Source organism: Cavia porcellus, unplaced genomic scaffold (genome assembly GCF_034190915.1).
Source record: "Cavia porcellus strain 051 isolate PalLab524CR breed Dunkin Hartley unplaced genomic scaffold, mCavPor4.1 scaffold_6, whole genome shotgun sequence".
Taxonomy (NCBI): Eukaryota; Metazoa; Chordata; class Mammalia; order Rodentia; family Caviidae; genus Cavia; species Cavia porcellus.
The window spans coordinates 84,114,382-84,134,069 of record NW_026947489.1 but is presented as its reverse complement, the minus strand read 5'-3'; the positions used below and the strand labels follow the sequence as shown (position 1 = coordinate 84,134,069).

At 55.0% G+C, this 19,688-nt stretch overlaps 1 protein-coding gene across 1 annotated transcript; it reads left to right on the top strand.

The window, feature by feature from the left end:
* The first annotated feature begins 4,683 nt into the window (after positions 1-4,683).
* On the top strand, positions 4,684-5,857 carry LOC134476281 (putative KHDC1-like protein). The gene has a single exon (XM_063249714.1). The coding sequence runs from the start codon at positions 4,846-4,848 to the stop codon at positions 5,350-5,352; it is 507 nt and encodes a 168-aa protein (XP_063105784.1). The 5' UTR covers positions 4,684-4,845; the 3' UTR covers positions 5,353-5,857.
* The last annotated feature ends 13,831 nt before the right edge of the window (positions 5,858-19,688 follow it).

Sequence of the window (19,688 nt, the reverse complement as noted above, 5' to 3'; positions counted from 1 at the left end):
ATTAGGAAATGTCCTTGGAAAAAAGGGCTCTTCAGTGACCCACTCTTAGGTTCCATCTTTTGTCTGCAGAGCTTAATCTCTCTCTCTCTCTCTCTCTCTCTCTCTCTCTCTCTCTCTCTCTCTCTCTCTCAAGAGTTTTCTCACTCTTCACCTGCCTTCTCTGTAAGGATTTCTTCATAGCTTTGAGGAATCACAAACTCAGCTGTTTCTCTGAGGACTGGTGGTTTGGGCGCTCTATTTCTGTCTGCTCTAGCACCGGGAACCTCCCAGGAGGGCCCACAGCTGGACAGCTCAGCAGCTCTCCAGCTCTGCAGCTTGGCAGCTTGGTAAGTTCGCAGCTCTGCAGCTCAGGCTCCTCCTGCCTCAGCCTGCTGGTGGCTGGCCGACACCATCACTGCTTCAGCTCCTTTAGAAAGGTTGGCACTGCCGGGCATTGTGACTCATGCCTTTAATCCCAGCACTCTGGAGAGTGAGGGCACAGGATTACTGAGCTGCATGGCAACCTAGGATACAGAGGACTTTTAGGTGGAGCTTGAACTACAAAGCACAACACCGTCTCCCACAGACAAGTCTGACAGACGCAGGATGGGTCAAAGGGAAAAACTGTATTTGGAGGCCACTTCTTTATCATTTGCTACATTGCCCAGGCTAGGCATGAATTGGGGACCCTACTGCTTCAGCCTCCCAGAGTGCCACGAGTAGTGGTGTGTGCCATCACAGACGGCTCCTCCCAGGCACATTTTGGAAAAGCCAGACCCAGAGCAAGGGCAAGCAGCAGCAACTTGCACCTGTGCGCAGGTATGCACAGGCAACTAGAAATCCAGTGGGCAGTGCTGAGCTGGGGGAGCCCCCTACCTCAGCTGCTCAACCTCCAGTCCTGGCCCTTTTCTCCCCTACTTCCCTTATGTGTCTCATGGACCTGCCTCTGCCTCTCCCTCCTCTCCTGCAATGCTGTTTCCAAAAGAGGGTGCAGAATCCACGCAGGAGCTGAGTGTGGCTGCCAGAGCCTGCAGTCCAGGCATTTGCAAGCCTGAGGTAGGAGCATGTGGTTGTCTCAGCAGGTGTGAAATGTCTGCACAGGCACTCTGCTAAAGAGATCCACACTGCACACCTGCAGAAAGGAGAAAGGAGGATTCAGGCATGGTGGTGCATGCCCAAAGCACAAAAGCTAAGCCAAAAACCACATGGAGAAGCTGAGCCTTTTTGGATGCGGCCTCTGCTTGGTGGCTCTCAGTTCTAGTCAGCCAAGTGCAGAGGAATTCTTATGGTCTGAGGGCCGATTTGTTTTCCAGGAGCTGAACAATCTTGCTTGGAGGTGTATTCTTGGTCCTGATCCTTGCTGGATGTATGTGTGTGGGGGGGATACTCGAACTTGTGGGGTGAGCTGCTCAAAGGCTGGCCTTGGAGCCTTTGCTTTTGCTAGAATCCAAGGGTGTTTAGGGCAAAGACTCAGGGTTGGAGGCATGGGCCCAAGGGAGCGGGAATGGGAAGTTGTGAAAGCCGACAGTCAGCTGTCCCTGCAGACCCTGAAAATGATGCCAGTTCCTTTGGGTCTTGACAGGGGATGAGACGAGCTGGGCATTTTAGGGCTAAGAGACCTGGGAGGACAGAAGCTCCTTGACATGCGTTCAAGAAGAGCCTAGCAGGGATCGGACTCACACACATTTTGAGTTTTGTAGTAATGGGACTGAACGCAGGCTTCAAGACAACCTGCATCCTCAACTTTTTATTTTACTTTATTTTATTGATTTCTTCAAGTTTTGAGACAGAGCTTTGCTATGCACTTCAGCTGGCCATGAAGTCACTTACTGTGAAACACAGGCTGGCTTCTATGTGTCAGGGATGCTCCTTTCTCAAGCTTCCAAGTGCTGGAACTGCAGGCTCTGGCTGCCACACGAGCTCCTGCGTGGCTTCTGGACCCTACTTCTGGAAACAGCATTACAGGAGAGGAGGGAGAGGCAGAGACCCCGGCACAAGGCACAGGGCTGTAGCAGGGGATAACAGAAGAGGCCCAGCACTGGAGGCTGATCATGTCAGGTAGGGCTAGCTCAGCACGGCCCCATGGATTTCTAGCCGCGTGTGCGCAAGTGAGTGCATGTGCAAGGCGCTGCTGTTTGTCATTGTTCTGGGTCTGGCTTTCCCAACATATGCCTGGGAGGGGGCGTCTGTGATGGCACACACTACTACTCCCAGCACTCTGGGAAGCTGAAGTGGGAAGTCGCCAAATCATGCCTAGCCTGGGCAATGTAGCAAATGAGGAGGAACTGGCCTCCAAATACAGCTTTTCCTTTGCCCCATCTCTGAGTCTGTTAGTCTGCCTGTAGGAGACAGTGTTGTGCTTTGTAGGAGCCCTGGCTGCCCTGCAACTCAGTAATCTCTGTCTCCTCAGGCTCTAGAGTGCTAGGATGAAAAGGCATGAGCCACCACACCTAGCAGGGCCAACCTTTCAAAAGGAGCTGAAGCAGTGGTGGTGTTGGCCAGCCAGTAGAAGGCTGAAGCAGGAGGAGGCTGGGCTGCAGTGCTGCCCAGCTGCCAAGCTGCAGAGCTGGAGAGCTGCTGACCCGTCCAGCTGTGGGCCCTCCTGGGAGGTTCCTGGTGCTAAGGCACACAGAAATAGAGCACCCAAGCAGCTAGTCCCGACTGTGCTAAGAGACGTCTGCCCGCAGGAGAACCTCCTGCTGCCCGCCACGACACCAGCTACTGACTGTGGCCTGGGAGCCCTGAGGTGCGGCCTGAGCCCTAAAGCAAGCTGGAGGCCTGCCTGAGGGCCCAGGGGACCTGGTCCCCACACTGAGCAAGTGTTTACTGCAGTGGGGTGGAGCGGTGAAGATGCTTGAGGGGTTCTCTGTGTGTGCCAAGACCTGCCAGTGAGGGTCCTCACCGTGTGTTGGCATTGCAGATTATGTAACCTGCAAGTTAGAACCAGGAAATGGAATAACACTGTGTTGGGGATGTCCATCTGTGCCTGGCTCTGCCCTCAATCTGCAGTACTGAGAGACAATTCAAGAAATAAATGGTCTAATTCACTCCCATCTTTGTCTCGGCACTTTTGTGTCTACCTGTCTATTTATCTTTCTTCCTTTCTTCCTTTTTTTCTGGTTTAGTTTGCTTGGTTTTTTTTTGTTTGTTTGTTTGCTTGTTTGTTTGTTTGGTTGGTTGGTTTTCTTTTTTTTAACTACCACCCTGTTTCTTTTTAATCACAGTAGCTTTATAGTATAATCTCAAATCAGGGATTATAATGCCCCCTGTCTGGTCTATGCTGTTCAGGATCACCTTTGGTATTCTAGGTCTCTTCCCGTTCCACATGAATTTTAGGATTGCTTCCTCTAATTATTTGAGATATGCTATTAGAAAATTGACTGGAATTGCATTGAATTCACATAACTTATGGAAGTATCGGGGCCTAACACTGCAGGAATAATTGATTCCCAGTGTCCAAAGTCTTGGTATCATTTCAGTATTTCTGTGTACCATTGCAGGAGGAGTCCTGCAACGGAGAGAGCAGCAGAGTAAAAATGTCCATGTGTAACCCAGACTGGCTTCTAGGTCTCCGGGATGCTCTTGCCACAGGCTTCCAAGTGCTGGGACTGCAGGCTCTGGCTGCCACACCCAGCTACTGCCTTGCCACCTGGACCCTCCTTCTGGAAACAGAATTGCAGGAGAGGAGGAAGAGGCAGAGGCAGCTGCATGAGGCACAGGGTGGAAGCCGGGTAGAAGAGAGCCAAGACTGGAGGCTGAGCAGCTGAGGTGGGGGGCTCCCCCTAGCTCAGCATCGGCCCCTGGATTGCTGGTTGCCTGTGCGCATGTGTGCGCATGTGTGCGCATGCGCAGGTGCAAGGCGCTGCTGCTTGCTCTTTATCTGAGTCCTGCTTTGCCAAGAGGTGCCTGGAAGGAGCCAGGAATGATGGCACACTCTGCTACTCGCCTCGCTCTGCGAGGCTGAAGCAGGAGGATCCCCAGTTTACGCCTAGGCTGGGCAACTTAGCAAATGAGGAAGAATTGGCCTCAAAATACAATTTTTCATTCTATTGGTGTGTCTGTTTGCACACCCATCAGTCTGTTTGAGACAGAGTTGTGCTTTACACATCAGGCTCAGCCTGAAGGTCCTCTGTAGCCGAGGCTGCAGTGCAGTTCAGGAATCCTGTCCCCTCGGTGTGTTGGGATTAAAGGCGTGTAGCTGAGGCTGCAGCGCAGTTCAGTAATCCTGTCCCCTCAGTTTGTTGGGATTAAAGGCGTGAGCCAGCACGCCCAGCAGTGCCAACCATTCAAAAGGAGCTGAAGCTGTGGTGGTGTTGCCCAGTGAGCAGAAGGCTGAGGCAGGAGGATCTAGAGCCGTGAGCCCTCTGGCGCGGATCTAGGTGCTAGAGAGGACAAAACAGAGTGACCAAGCCACTAGTAGTCAGAGGTGAGCCCTCAAATTGACAAAGGAATCCTAAGGAACAAGGGAGGTGAAAAGTGAGAGAAATGTATTGAGAGAGAGACAGACAGACAGACAGTCAGACAGACAGACAGACAGAGACAAGAGAGATCGAGCTCTTGAGAAAAGAGAGGGAACCTAAGAGTGGGTCGCCCAAAGCCCCCTTGTCCAAGGACATTTCCTAGTGCAAAACTGAGAGGTGAGTAGAGGTGTCGAGTTGGGTGGCAGGTGGGTCCGCTCTGGGCTCAGGGAAATGACAGGGAGCGGCGCTGGGGGAGGAGGGATGGGAAGGGGAGGCAGATCCCCAGGGAGAGAAGCAGCAGCCAGAGTTGGGTGCTTTGTTGTCTGGTCCCTCAAGTGTCCTGAGGGCTGAGCCTGTCTGACCGGCCGCCCTCCCTCCTCGGGCTCTCTGTCTCCCCAGCTAAACCATGGCGAGCAGCGCTGGCCTGGGCGAAGGTGGACGCGCCTGGTGGACACGGCCCGAGCACTTCCGCAAGCCGCTGGTCTTCTACGTGGACGTGGAGCAGGAGGAGCTCGTGTTCGGCCCAAGGGATGCGCACGGGGAGGGCCAGCTTCGGCGCCTGGAGGAGCACAGCCACACGCTGATCCAGCTGGAGGCCTGGGCAACAGCAGACGGCCACACCCGCGTGAGCGTGGTGGGGCCGGCAGGGGCGCGGCGCTGGCTGCTGGAGTTGGTGCGCAGCCTGGGCAGCGGGGAGCCGGGGGCCCGAACCCGCGGCCTTGCCCTGCTGCAGCTGGTGCGCAGCCGCCCGCTCCACCCAGGCGACCTGACTGCTGCAGCCTGGGAGCAGCCCCTGCACGCCCACCTGGCCCTGCCCATCGTCCTCAGGGTGCCCTGCAGCCTGAGGCTGCCCGTGCTCTTCCCCCTCCTGTGGATCAGCCTCTCTGCCTTCTGGGGCTCCTTGCACCTGTGAGCAGGGCCCGACTGCCCTGGGGTCCACTGGGCGCCCCGCGAGACACAGGCACCCAGTGGGAGCTGGCCATGCGGCATGGGCCCAGATCCTCCGCCTCACACCTGTGGGCCCGACTGTGCTAAGAGACGTCTGCCCGCAGGAGAACCTCCTGCTGCCCGCCATGACACCAGCTACTGACTGTGGCCTGGGAGCCCTGAGGTGCGGCCTGAGCCCTAAAGCAAGCTGGAGGCCTGCCTGAGGGCCCAGGGGACCTGGTCCCCACACTGAGCAAGTGTTTACTGCAGTGGGGTGGAGCGGTGAAGATGCTTGAGGGGTTCTCTGTGTGTACCAAGACCTGCCAGTGAGGGTCCTCACCTTGTGTTGGCATTGCAGATTATGTAACCTGCAAGTTAGAACCAGGAAATGGAATAACACTGTGTTGGGGATGTCCATCTGTGCCTGGCTCTGCCCTCAATCTGCAGTCCTGAGAGACAATTCAAGAAATAAATGGTCTAATTCACTCCCATCTTTGTCTCGGCACTTTTGGGTCTATCTGTCTAGTTTGCTTGGTTTTTTATTTATTTATTTTTTTTTTGTTTGGTTGGTGTTTTTTTTAACTACCACCCTGTTTCTTTTTAATCACAGTAGCTTTATAGTATAATCTCAAATCAGGGATTATAATGCCCCCTGTCTGGTCTATGCTGTTCAGGATCACCTTTGGTATTCTAGGTCTCTTCCCGTTCCAGATGAATTTTAGGATTGCTTCCTCTAATTATTTGAGATATGCTATTAGAAAATTGACTGGAATTGCATTGAATTCACATAACTTATGGAAGTATCGGGGCCTGACACTGCAGGAATAATTGATTCCCAGTGTCCAAAGTCTTGGTATCATTTCAGTATTTTCTGTGTACCATTGCAGGAGGAGTCCTGCAACGGAGAGAGCAGCAGAGTAAAAATGTCCATGTGTAACCCAGACTGGCTTCTAGGTCTCCGGGATGCTCTTGCCACAGGCTTCCAAGTGCTGGGACTGCAGGCTCTGGCTGCCACACCCAGCTACTGCCTTGCCACCTGGACCCTCCTTCTGGAAACAGAATTGCAGGAGAGGAGGAAGAGGCAGAGGCAGCTGCATGAGGCACAGGGTGGAAGCCCGGGAGAAGAGAGCCAAGACTGGAGGCTGAGCAGCTGAGGGGGGGGCTCCCCCAAGCTCAGCATCGGCCCCTGGGTTGCTGGTTGCCTGCGCGCATGTGTGCGCATGCGCAGGTGCAAGGCGCTGCTGCTTGCTCTTTATCTGAGTCCTGCTTTGCCAAGAGGTGCCTGGAAGGAGCCAGGAATGATGGCACACTCTGTACTCGCCTCGCTCTGCGAGGCTGAAGCAGGAGGATCCCCAGTTTACGCCTAGGCTGGGCAACTTAGCAAATGAGGAAGAATTGGCCTCAAAATACAGTTTTTCATTCTATTGGTGTGTCTGTTTGCCCACCCATCAGTCTGTTTGAGACAGAGTTGTGCTTTACACATCAGGCTCAGCCTGAAGGTCTTCTGTAGCCCAGGCTGCAGTGCAGTTCAGGAATCCTGTCCCCTCGGTGTGTTGGGATTAAAGGCGTGTAGCTGAGGCTGCAGTGCAGTTCAGTAATCCTGTCCCCTCAGTTTGTTGGGATTAAAAAGGCGTGAGCCAGCACGCCCAACAGTGCCAACCATTCAAAAGGAGCTGAAGCTGTGGTGGTGTTGCCCAGTGAGCAGAAGGCTGAGGCAGGAGGATCTAGAGCTGTGAGCCCTCTGGCGCGGATCTAGGTGCTAGAGAGGACAGAACAGAGTGACCAAGCCACTAGTGGTCAGAGGTGAGCCCTCAAATTGACAAAGGAATCCTAAGGAACAAGGGAGGTGAAAAGTGAGAGAAATGTATTGAGAGAGAGACAGACAGACAGACAGACAGACAGACGGAGACAAGAGAGATCGAGCTCTTGAGAAAAGAGAGGGAACCTAAGAGTGGGTCGCCCAAAGCCCCCTTGTCCAAGGACATTTCCTAGTGCAAAACTGAGAGGTGAGTAGAGGTGTCGAGTTGGGTGCCAGGTGGGTCCGCTCTGGGCTCAGGGAAATGACAGGGAGCGGCGCTGGGGGAGGAGGGATGGGAAGGGGAGGCAGATCCCCAGGGAGAGAAGCAGCAGCCAGAGTTGGGTGCCTTGTTGTCTGGTCCCTCAAGTGTCCTGAGGGCTGAGCCTGTCTGACCGGCCGCCCTCCCTCCTCGGGCTCTCTGTCTCCCCAGCTAAACCATGGCGAGCAGCGCTGGCCTGGGCGAAGGTGGACGCGCCTGGTGGACACGGCCCGAGCACTTCCGCAAGCCGCTGGTCTTCTACGTGGACGTGGAGCAGGAGGAGCTCGTGTTCGGCCCAAGGGATGCGCACGGGGAGGGCCAGCTTCGGCGCCTGGAGGAGCACAGCCACACGCTGATCCAGCTGGAGGCCTGGGCCATGCCAGAGGGCCACACCCGCGTGAGCGTGGTGGGGCCGGCGGGGGCGCGGCGCTGGCTGCTGGAGTTGGTGCGCAGCCTGGGCAGCGGGGAGCCGGGGGCCCGAACCCGCGGCCTTGCCACGCTGCAGCTGGTGCGCAGCCGCCCGCTCCACCCAGGCGACCTGACTGCTGCAGCCTGGGAGCAGCCCCTGCACGCCCACCTGGCCCTGCCCATCGTCCTCAGGGTGCCCTGCAGCCTGAGGCTGCCCGTGCTCTTCCCCCTCCTGTGGATCAGCCTCTCTGCCTTCTGGGGCTCCTTGCGCCTGTGAGCAGGGCCCGACTGCCCTGGGGTCCACTGGGCGCCCCGCGAGACACAGGCACCCAGTGGGAGCTGGCCATGCGGCATGGGCCCAGATCCTCCGCCTCACACCTGTGGGCCCGACTGTGCTAAGAGACGTCTGCCCGCAGGAGAACCTCCTGCTGCCCGCCATGACACCAGCTACTGACTGTGGCCTGGGAGCCCTGAGGTGCGGCCTGAGCCCTAAAGCAAGCTGGAGGCCTGCCTGAGGGCCCAGGGGACCTGGTCCCCACACTGAGCCAAGTGTTTACTGCAGTGGGGTGGAGCGGTGAAGATGTTTGAGGGGTTCTCTATGTGTACCAAGACCTGCCAGTGAGGGTCCTCACCGTGTGTTGGCATTGCAGATTATGTAACCTGCAAGTTAGAACCAGGAAATGGAATAACACTGTATTGGGGATGTCCATCTGTGCCTGGGCTCTGCCCTCAATCTGCAGTCCTGAGAGACAATTCAAGAAATAAATGGTCTAATTCACTCCCATCTTTGTCTCGGCACGTTTGTGTCTACCTGTCTAGTTTGCTTGGTTTTTTATTTATTTTTTTTTTGTTTGGTTGGTGTTTTTTTTAACTACCACCCTGTTTCTTTTTAATCACAGTAGCTTTATAGTATAATCTCAAATCAGGGATTATAATGCCCCCTGTCTGGTCTATGCTGTTCAGGATCACCTTTGGTATTCTAGGTCTCTTCCCGTTCCACATGAATTTTAGGATTGCTTCCTCTAATTATTTGAGATATGCTATTAGAAAATTGACTGGAATTGCATTGAATTCACATAACTTATGGAAGTATCGGGGCCTGACACTGCAGGAATAATTGATTCCCAGTGTCCAAAGTCTTGGTATCATTTCAGTATTTCTGTGTACCATTGCAGGAGGAGTCCTGCAACGGAGAGAGCAGCAGAGTAAAAATGTCCATGTGTAACCCAGACTGGCTTCTAGGTCTCCGGGATGCTCTTGCCACAGGCTTCCAAGTGCTGGGACTGCAGGCTCTGGCTGCCACACCCAGCTACTGCCTTGCCACCTGGACCCTCCTTCTGGAAACAGAATTGCAGGAGAGGAGGAAGAGGCAGAGGCAGCTGCATGAGGCACAGGGTGGAAGCCCGGTAGAAGAGAGCCAAGACTGGAGGCTGAGCAGCTGAGGTGGGGGGCTCCCCCAAGCTCAGCATTGGCCCCTGGATTGCTGGTTGCCTGCGCGCATGTGTGCGCATGCGCAGGTGCAAGGCGCTGCTGCTTGCTCTTTATCTGAGTCCTGCTTTGCCAAGATGTGCCTGGAAGGAGCCAGGAATGATGGCACACTCTGTACTCGCCTCGCTCTGCGAGGCTGAAGCAGGAGGATCCCCAGTTTACGCCTAGGCTGGGCAACTTAGCAAATGAGGAAGAATTGGCCTCAAAATACAGTTTTTCATTCTATTTGTCTGTCTGTTTGCCCACCCATCAGTCTGTTTGAGACAGAGTTGTGCTTTACACATCAGGCTCAGCCTGAAGGTCCTCTGTAGCCCAGGCTGCAGTGCAGTTCAGGAATCCTGTCCCCTCGGTGTGTTGGGATTAAAGGCGTGTAGCTGAGGCTGCAGTGCAGTTCAGTAATCTTGTCCCCTCAGTTTGTTGGGATTAAAAAGGCGTGAGCCAGCACGCCCAACAGTGCCAACCATTCAAAAGGAGCTGAAGCTGTGGTGGTGTTGCCCAGTGAGCAGAAGGCTGAGCCAGGAGGATCTAGAGCCGTGAGCCCTCTGGCGCGGTTCTAGGTGCTAGAGAGGACAAAACAGAGCGACCAAGCCACTAGTAGTCAGAGGTGAGCCCTCAAATTGACAAAGGAATCCTAAGGAACAAGGGAGGTGAAAAGTTAGAGAAATGTATTGAGAGAGAGAGACAGACAGACAGAGACAAGAGAGATCGAGCTCTTGAGAAAAGAGAGGGAACCTAAGAGTGGGTCGCCCAAAGCCCCCTTGTCCAAGGACATTTCCTAGTGCAAAACTGAGAGGTGAGTAGAGGTGTCGAGTTGGGTGGCAGGTGGGTCCGCTCTGGGCTCAGGGAAATGACAGGGAGCGGCGCTGGGGGAGGAGGGATGGGAAGGGGAGGCAGATCCCCAGGGAGAGAAGCAGCAGCCAGAGTTGGGTGCCTTGTTGTCTGGTCCCTCAAGTGTCCTGAGGGCTGAGCCTGTCTGACCGGCCGCCCTCCCTCCTCGGGCTCTCTGTCTCCCCAGCTAAACCATGGCGAGCAGCGCTGGCCTGGGCGAAGGTGGACGCGCCTGGTGGACACGGCCCGAGCACTTCCGCAAGCCGCTGGTCTTCTACGTGGACGTGGAGCAGGAGGAGCTCGTGTTCGGCCCAAGGGATGCGCACGGGGAGGGCCAGCTTCGGCGCCTGGAGGAGCACAGCCACACGCTGATCCAGCTGGAGGCCTGGGCCATGCCAGAGGGCCACACCCGCGTGAGCGTGGTGGGGCCGGCGGGGGCGCGGCGCTGGCTGCTGGAGTTGGTGCGCAGCCTGGGCAGCGGGGAGCCGGGGGCCCGAACCCGCGGCCTTGCCATGCTGCAGCTGGTGCGCAGCCGCCCGCTCCACCCAGGCGACCTGACTGCTGCAGCCTGGGAGCAGCCCCTGCACGCCCACCTGGCCCTGCCCATCGTCCTCAGGGTGCCCTGCAGCCTGAGGCTGCCCGTGCTCTTCCCCCTCCTGTGGATCAGCCTCTCTGCCTTCTGGGGCTCCTTGCGCCTGTGAGCAGGGCCCGACTGCCCTGGGGTCCACTGGGCGCCCCGCGAGACACAGGCACCCAGTGGGAGCCAGACAGACACTCATTCTGCGCCATCATCTTCATTCTGGCGGCTGCAGGCCCAGCTGTGCTGAGAGATTTCTGCCAGCCTCGCAACTGCCTGCTTCCTGCCACCAGGCCACCCAGGAATACCAGCTACTGAGAGGACACCAACTACTGGCAGAGGCCTTGGAACCGTGAGTTGTGACCTGGGTTCCTTGGCGAGCTAGAGGCCAACATGAGTGCCTGGGAAACCGTGTCCCCACACTGAGCAATTGTTCAGTGCTGGATGGCATGGGGTTGGGTGGGGTGGTGAAGATGCTTGAGGGCTTCTGTACCTGTACTGAAGTCCTGCCAGGGAGGGTCGTCATCATGTGTTGGCACCGTTCAGTAATCAAAATAAAATTTATAAAAAGGGAAAAAGGTGTTGGCTATGTAGATCCATGCCAAGGCGCTGTGTTCAATCTGCTTAGAAGACAACCCTGGGTCCCCCTACTCCTCCCACACCCCGATGTCACCGCTTTACCCACTGCAATTGGGTATTTCTGTGTTTTTTTTTTTGTTTTTGTTTTTTTTTTTTTTTTTTTTTTTTTTTTTTTGCTTTTTGAGGCACAGTCTTGCTATGTAGTTCAGGCTGGCTTTGAACTATGTAGCCCGGTTTGTCTTTAAGCTTGTGTTGATTCCCCTGCAGGGCTGGCGGGGACAGCTCACTTCCCCCTTTGCTGTGGGGGCTCAAGACTGGGGCTGGAGTTGCCGGGGCTTCTGAGGGGCTGCTTACTCTCCCTGCAGCAGGTGGGTTTTATCTGAGACTCCTCAAGGACGAGTAGCCTAGTGGGACCAGGAGGCAGCTGACATCCCATTAGGATAGCCCTTGGAGGCCCTCTGTGTCACATCAGGTACTTTCTCTCTATTAGAAGCAGAAAACTAGGACCAGCTCATATTCATCAAGGGAAATTTAAAGTGGGGAGGGGGGAGTGCATGCCTATAATCCCAGAATTTGGGATGCTGAGGCAGGAGCATCTCTGTGAGATTGAGGCTAACCTTGGTTATACAGTGAATTCAAGGTCAACCTATATTACATAGACCTTTTCTCAAAAAACCAAAAACAAAGGAAAACAAACAAAAAACCAAAACTAAAAGTAAAAAATAATAGTAATTTAAGAATGGACAATTTGACCTGAACTGCTTTCAATTTTTTTTAAAGATTAATTCTAACAATGTAGACCACACTGGCCTCAAACTGCAGTGATTCTCCTGCCTCAGCCTTCCCAGTGCCCTGGGGTTACAAGTGTGTGCTATCATGTCTAGTTAAAATTCTTTATTTATTTGATTTTTTAAATTTTATTTTATTTTGTCTTTTTAAGATAGGCTTTCACTAGCAGTTTAGGCTGGAATTGAACTGAGTTTGTAAGCCAGGTTGACCTGCAACTCATGGTGATCCTTCTGCCTCAGCCTCCTGAGACATGTGCCACCACAACTAGATTTAATGGATTTCTTCAGACAGGGTCTTGCTCTTGTTGTACCCCAAAAAGGCCTCCAAGATGAAAAATAGGGCGAGACGATGTCTTTTTTTATTTTAGCTGGCACCAGCGACACAGTGCAGATGGAATTTGCAAAGCTGTGTAACTGAGCCAGAATTTCGACAGATTTTTATAGCACATTAACTGAGAGATGTGACAGAGCAGGAATTAGGAAGGCTTTTGTTTCCCTTCCATTGAGGTCAGAGATGTTTTGCAGTTGGTGGTTAGCCAACAGCCCAGGCCAGCCTAGCACTTGCTATGCACCCCAAAATGACCTTGGATTCACAGCAATCCTGCCTCTGCCTCCCAAATTCTGGACATAAAAACTTTCCTCTCCGAATATGAGATGGTCCTGGTTTCTTCCTTCTAATGAGGAGCATGTAGCTGATGTGACTCAGTGGGCCTACAAGAGTCATCATCATGGGATGACAGTTGCTTCCGTGTCCTACTGGAATCGGGTTCTTATCCATTCTCAGACAGAACCCACCTGCTTCAGGAAGACAAAGAAGCCATTGGGAGGCCCCGCAAACTCCATCCCCAGGCTTGCATCCCCACAGCAAAGGCAGAAGTGAGCTGTCCCCACCAGCCCTGCACACGTTGCAGATGCAGGGGCAAAATAAATATTTAACTGTCTCCATGCGCTGCCTCAGACACAGCACTACACGGGACTGACAACCATGTCACTCCTCCCCGGAGTGAGACAGATGTAAGATGAAACCATTTCCTCCTTGTGGCAAGCTGATTTTCTTGGTTGTTGCCACCAAAAACAGCGTCCTGGAGATGTGCAAAGCCTGGTGTGTTACTGAGGACAGGGAGACAGAGAAACAGGAACCCACAGACATGCTTGCTTTTATTAGCAGGGTGGATTCTCAGAGAAGAAAGCAGAGCAGAAGACAGCAGGACTCTGCAGTCTGGAGAGAATGCATCTTCAGGAGAGGGGACAGCCACATCCACAAAGGGAGGAGGCAGAACCAAGAACCAGGAAAGGGAAACGGGAATGAATTTCCATGCTCTGAAGGCACTGAGGGTGTTACCCGCCAAGGGTGGACCCCGGGAAAAAATCTGGGGCAGGAGACTCTCCTTCACCTGCTGGAGACCTCAGAGAGTGTCCAGACTGACACACGGACGTCCCAGAACCTGTTTCCTGATGTCCCCTAAGATGTGCTCCTGGCCCGTGCCTACTCCAAGTGCAATCTGCTGACCAGCAGCAGCAGCCACAGGCAATAGCACCAGAAATGTGAATTCTCAAGCCCCATGCGAGACCTGATGAATCCATAAACTCACGGAGGAGACTAAGACTCTAGATTAAAACATCCGGCTGATTCAAATGACACTGTTATCTGCGAAATCTCCAAATTAAATAGCTAAGCCTCAGAGAACTCCACCTGGAGAAGTGTGATTTAGGATTAGCTCTGGGGGGATGAAGAGAGGTAAATTGCCAGCAAAACCAATCCTTAAATGGGTGGGGTGGCTCCCATCTGTAATGCCAGCACTTGGGAGGCTGAGGCAGGGGGATCAACACAAATTTGAAGACAAACTAGGCTCCGTAGATCAAAGCCAGCCTGAACTACATAACAAGAAAATGCCTCAGGAAAATGAAACAAAACACAGTACAACAGTTGGGATTTAGGTTGGTTTGAAGCCCGTATTTAATTCCCAGTGCCACAACAGAAGACAGTAAACAGTGACTATGGGTCCCATCCTTGCTTGGCTCTGCGTGAAGGTCTGTAAAGGCGAACCTGCCTTCCCAGGTCTCTTAGCTGTAAAATGTCTACCTTCATCCCCTCTCAACACTGAAAGGAACTGATGTCATTTTCAGGGTCTGCCGGGACACCTGATTGTCAGCTTTCAATGGTCAGCTCCCAGTCCCTTGGGGTTTTGCCTAGAAGTCCTGACTCATTGTCCTGAACCCTCTTGGATTGTAGACAAAGCAAAGTCTGAAAGAACAACCTATGAGGAGCTCAGCCCAAAATGGGAGCACACCCCCACCCACGCCACATCCACAAATAATGAAGACCAAGAATGCACCTCTGAGCAACACTGTGCACCACATGGAAACCAAATTGCCCCGCAGATCATGACAAATCCTCTGGGACTGGCAACCCAGAAGTGAGAGGGACCAACCAGACCCCAGATCCAAAAAGGCTCAGCTCCTCCATTTAGTTGTTGGACTTTACTTTGTGTTTTGAGACAAGGTCTCACTATGTAGATCAGGCTGTCTGGGAACTTAAAGTGATCCTCTTGCCTCAGCCTCTCAGTGTGCTGGGATCACAGACAAGGACCACGCTGCCTGTCTTTTTACTTACTGTCTGATTTTGCCTATGCCTCTCACTGATGTGTCCTGAAATGGCTTTTCTTTCAGGAAGGGCACCAACAGATTCCATGGGGGTCGGGGGAGAAGTCTGCATCTTCCCCTGTCCTGTGTGGTGAGAAATCTAGGGAAGAAATGGTAATCCTGGGAGGTACTGAGGCAACCAGAGCCTCATGGAGTGTGTTTCTCGTGCGTGTGGGGAGACTGAAGGAGATGCAGACAAGCTGGAGGAGGGCAGGACACCCAGAGCAGCGGCTCTCCCCACCCCTACCCACTGGGCCTCCCCCCTCCTACCCCCCGAAAATGGTACACTTTCTTTGAGAGAGGCTCTGGCTATGCAGTTCAGGCTGGGCTGGAAGTCACTATGGAGTCCATGCCGGCCTGAAACAGCGAATTCCTCCTGCCTCAGCCTCAGAGAGCTGGGTTTCCATGGTTGGATCAGCACGCCCAGCTCCAAGCATGATTTTTCCTCCCACTCAAGCAGGGCAAGGTGTCTGATGGGTGTCACCCCAGCACTGGGATGCTGAGGCCCAAGGACTGCTGGGAGCTGGAGGCCAGGGGAGGCTGCTGAGTTGAACCCAGTGAGAGCTCTCCCTGCCAGCCTTTCCATCTTTCCCTTTCTTGGCTCTGGGTGTGCTCAAAGAAGGGGCTTCCAAATTCAGCCCCCTGGGGGAGGGCTGAGTACTGCAGAGCATGGGGCGGACCCTCATGTTCAAGGAAGCAGAGCAAGCTGTGGAAGTCCAAGCATGGCGGGCAGCAGGAGGTTCTCCTGCGGGCAGACGTCTCTTAGCACAGTCGGGCCCACAGGTGTGAGGCGGAGGATCTGGGCCCATGCCGCATGGCCAGCTCCCACTGGGTGCCTGTGTCTCGCGGGGCGCCCAGTGGACCCCAGGGCAGTCGGGCCCTGCTCACAGGCGCAAGGAGCCCCAGAAGGCAGAGAGGCTGATCCACAGGAGGGGGAAGAGCACGGGCAGCCTCAGGCTGCAGGGCACCCTGAGGACGATGGGCAGGGCCAGGTGGGCGTGCAGGGGCTGCTCCCAGGCTGCAGCAGTCAGGTCGCCTGGGTGGAGCGGGCGGCTGCGCACCAGCTGCAGCGTGGCAAGGCCGCGGGTTCGGGCCCCCGGCTCCCCGCTGCCCAGGCTGCGCACCAACTCCAGCAGCCAGCGCCGCGCCCCCGCCGGCCCCACCACGCTCACGCGGGTGTGGCCCTCTGGCATGGCCCAGGCCTCCAGCTGGATCAGCGTGTGGCTGTGCTCCTCCAGGCGCCGAAGCTGGCCCTCCCCGTGCGCATCCCTTGGGCCGAACACGAGCTCCTCCTGCTCCACGTCCACGTAGAAGACCAGCGGCTTGCGGAAGTGCTCGGGCCGTGTCCACCAGGCGCGTCCACCTTCGCCCAGGCCAGCGCTGCTCGCCATGGTTTAGCTGGGGAGACAGAGAGCCCGAGGAGGGAGGGCGGCCGGTCAGACAGGCTCAGCCCTCAGGACACTTGAGGGACCAGACAACAAGGCACCCAACTCTGGCTGCTGCTTCTCTCCCTGGGGATCTGCCTCCCCTTCCCATCCCTCCTCCCCCAGCGCCGCTCCCTGTCATTTCCCTGAGCCCAGAGCGGACCCACCTGCCACCCAACTCGACACCTCTACTCACCTCTCAGTTTTGCACTAGGAAATGTCCTTGGACAAGGGGGCTTTGGGCGACCCACTCTTAGGTTCCCTCTCTTTTCTCAAGAGCTCGATCTCTCTTGTCTCCGTCTGTCTGTCTGTCTGTCTGTCTGTCTGTCTCTCTCTCAATACATTTCTCTCACTTTTCACCTCCCTTGTTCCTTAGGATTCCTTTGTCAATTTGAGGGCTCACCTCTGACTACTAGTGGCTTGGTCGCTCTGTTTTGTCCTCTCTAGCACCTAGAACCGCGCCAGAGGGCTCACGGCTCTAGATCCTCCTGCCTCAGCCTTCTGCTCACTGGGCAACACCACCACAGCTTCAGCTCCTTTTGAATGGTTGGCACTGTTGGGCGTGCTGGCTCACGCCTTTTTAATCCCAACAAACTGAGGGGACAGGATTACTGAACTGCACTGCAGCCTCAGCTACGCGCCTTTAATCCCAACACACCGAGGGGACAGGATTCCTGAACTGCACTGCAGCCTGGGCTACAGAGGACCTTCAGGCTGAGCCTGATGTGTAAAGCACAACTCTGTCTCAAACAGACTGATGGGTGGGCAAACAGACAGACAAATAGAATGAAAAACTGTATTTTGAGGCCAGTTCTTCCTCATTTGCTAAGTGGCCCAGCCTAGGCGTAAACTGGGGATCCTCCTGCTTCAGCCTCGCAGAGCGTGGCGAGTAGCAGAGTGTGCCATCATTCCTGGCTCCTTCCAGGCACATCTTGGCAAAGCAGGACTCAGATAAAGAGCAAGCAGCAGCGCCTTGCACCTGCGCATGCGCACACATACGCACAGGCAACCAGCAATCCAGGGGCCGATGCTGAGCTAGGGGGAGCCCCCCACCTCAGCTGCTCAGCCTCCAGTCTTGGCTCTCTTCTACCCGGCTTCCACCCTGTGCCTCATGGAGCTGCCTCTGCCTCTTCCTCCTCTCCTGCAATTCTGTTTCCAGAAGGAGGGTCCAGGTGGCAAGGCAGTAGCTGGGTGTGGCAGCCAGAGCCTGCAGTCCCAGCACTTGGAAGCCTGTGGCAAGAGCATCCCGGAGACCTAGAAGCCAGTCTGGGTTACACATGGACATTTTTACTCTGCTGCTCTCTCCGTTGCAGGACTCCTCCTGCAATGGTACACAGAAATACTGAAATGATACCAAGACTTTGGACACTGGGAATCAATTATTCCTGCAGTGTCAGGCCCCGATACTTCCATAAGTTATGTGAATTCAATGCAATTCCAGACAATTTTCTAATAGCATATCTCAAATAATTAGAGGAAGCAATCCTAAAATTCATCTGGAACGGGAATAGACCTAGAATACCAAAGGTGATCCTGAACAGCATAGACCAGACAGGGGGCATTATAATCCCTGATTTGAGATTATACTATAAAGCTACTGTGATTAAAAAGAAACAGGGTGGTAGTTAAAAAAAAAAAAACAACCAACCAAAAAAAAAAAAAAAAAAAAATAAACCAAGCAAACTAAACCAGAAAAAAAGGAAGAAAGGAAGAAAGATAAATAGACAGGTAGACACAAACGTGCCGAGACAAAGATGGGAGTGAATTAGACCATTTATTTCTTGAATTGTCTCTCAGGACTGCAGATTGAGGGCAGAGCCCAGGCACAGATGGACATCCCCAATACAGTGTTATTCCATTTCCTGGTTCTAACTTGCAGGTTACATAATCTGCAATGCCAACACACGGTGAGGACCCTCACTGGCAGGTCTTGGTACACATAGAGAACCCCTCAAACATCTTCACCGCTCCACCCCACTGCAGTAAACACTTGGCTCAGTGTGGGGACCAGGTCCCCTGGGCCCTCAGGCAGGCCTCCAGCTTGCTTTAGGGCTCAGGCCGCACCTCAGGGCTCCCAGGCCACAGTCAGTAGCTGGTGTCATGGGGGGCAGCAGGAGGTTCTCCTGCGGGCAGACGTCTCTTAGCACAGTCGGGCCCACAGGTGTGAGGCGGAGGATCTGGGCCCATGCCGCATGGCCAGCTCCCACTGGGTGCCTGTGTCTCGCGGGGCGCCCAGTGGACCCCAGGGCAGTCGGGCCCTGCTCACAGGCGCAAGGAGCCCCAGAAGGCAGAGAGGCTGATCCACAGGAGGGGGAAGAGCACGGGCAGCCTCAGGCTGCAGGGCACCCTGAGGACGATGGGCAGGGCCAGGTGGGCGTGCAGGGGCTGCTCCCAGGCTGCAGCAGTCAGGTCGCCTGGGTGGAGCGGGCGGCTGCGCACCAGCTGCAGCGTGGCAAGGCCGCGGGTTCGGGCCCCCGGCTCCCCGCTGCCCAGGCTGCGCACCAACTCCAGCAGCCAGCGCCGCGCCCCCGCCGGCCCCACCACGCTCACGCGGGTGTGGCCCTCTGGCATGGCCCAGGCCTCCAGCTGGATCAGCGTGTGGCTGTGCTCCTCCAGGCGCCGAAGCTGGCCCTCCCCGTGCGCATCCCTTGGGCCGAACACGAGCTCCTCCTGCTCCACGTCCACGTAGAAGACCAGCGGCTTGCGGAAGTGCTCGGGCCGTGTCCACCAGGCGCGTCCACCTTCGCCCAGGCCAGCGCTGCTCGCCATGGTTTAGCTGGGGAGACAGAGAGCCCGAGGAGGGAGGGCGGCCGGTCAGACAGGCTCAGCCCTCAGGACACTTGAGGGACCAGACAACAAGGCACCCAACTCTGGCTGCTGCTTCTCTCCCTGGGGATCTGCCTCCCCTTCCCATCCCTCCTCCCCCAGCGCCGCTCCCTGTCATTTCCCTGAGCCCAGAGCGGACCCACCTGCCACCCAACTCGACACCTCTACTCACCTCTCAGTTTTGCACTAGGAAATGTCCTTGGACAAGGGGGCTTTGGGCGACCCACTCTTAGGTTCCCTCTCTTTTCTCAAGAGCTCGATCTCTCTTGTCTCCGTCTGTCTGTCTGTCTGTCTGTCTGTCTGTCTCTCTCTCAATACATTTCTCTCACTTTTCACCTCCCTTGTTCCTTAGGATTCCTTTGTCAATTTGAGGGCTCACCTCTGACTACTAGTGGCTTGGTCGCTCTGTTTTGTCCTCTCTAGCACCTAGAACCGCGCCAGAGGGCTCACGGCTCTAGATCCTCCTGCCTCAGCCTTCTGCTCACTGGGCAACACCACCACAGCTTCAGCTCCTTTTGAATGGTTGGCACTGTTGGGCGTGCTGGCTCACGCCTTTTTAATCCCAACAAACTGAGGGGACAGGATTACTGAACTGCACTGCAGCCTCAGCTACGCGCCTTTAATCCCAACACACCGAGGGGACAGGATTCCTGAACTGCACTGCAGCCTGGGCTACAGAGGACCTTCAGGCTGAGCCTGATGTG

Bases quoted from the DNA above. Each gene is read 5' to 3' on its own strand.
- LOC134476281 (XM_063249714.1), top strand. From the start codon at position 4,846: ATGGCGAGCAGCGCTGGCCTGGGCGAAGGTGGACGCGCCTGGTGGACA.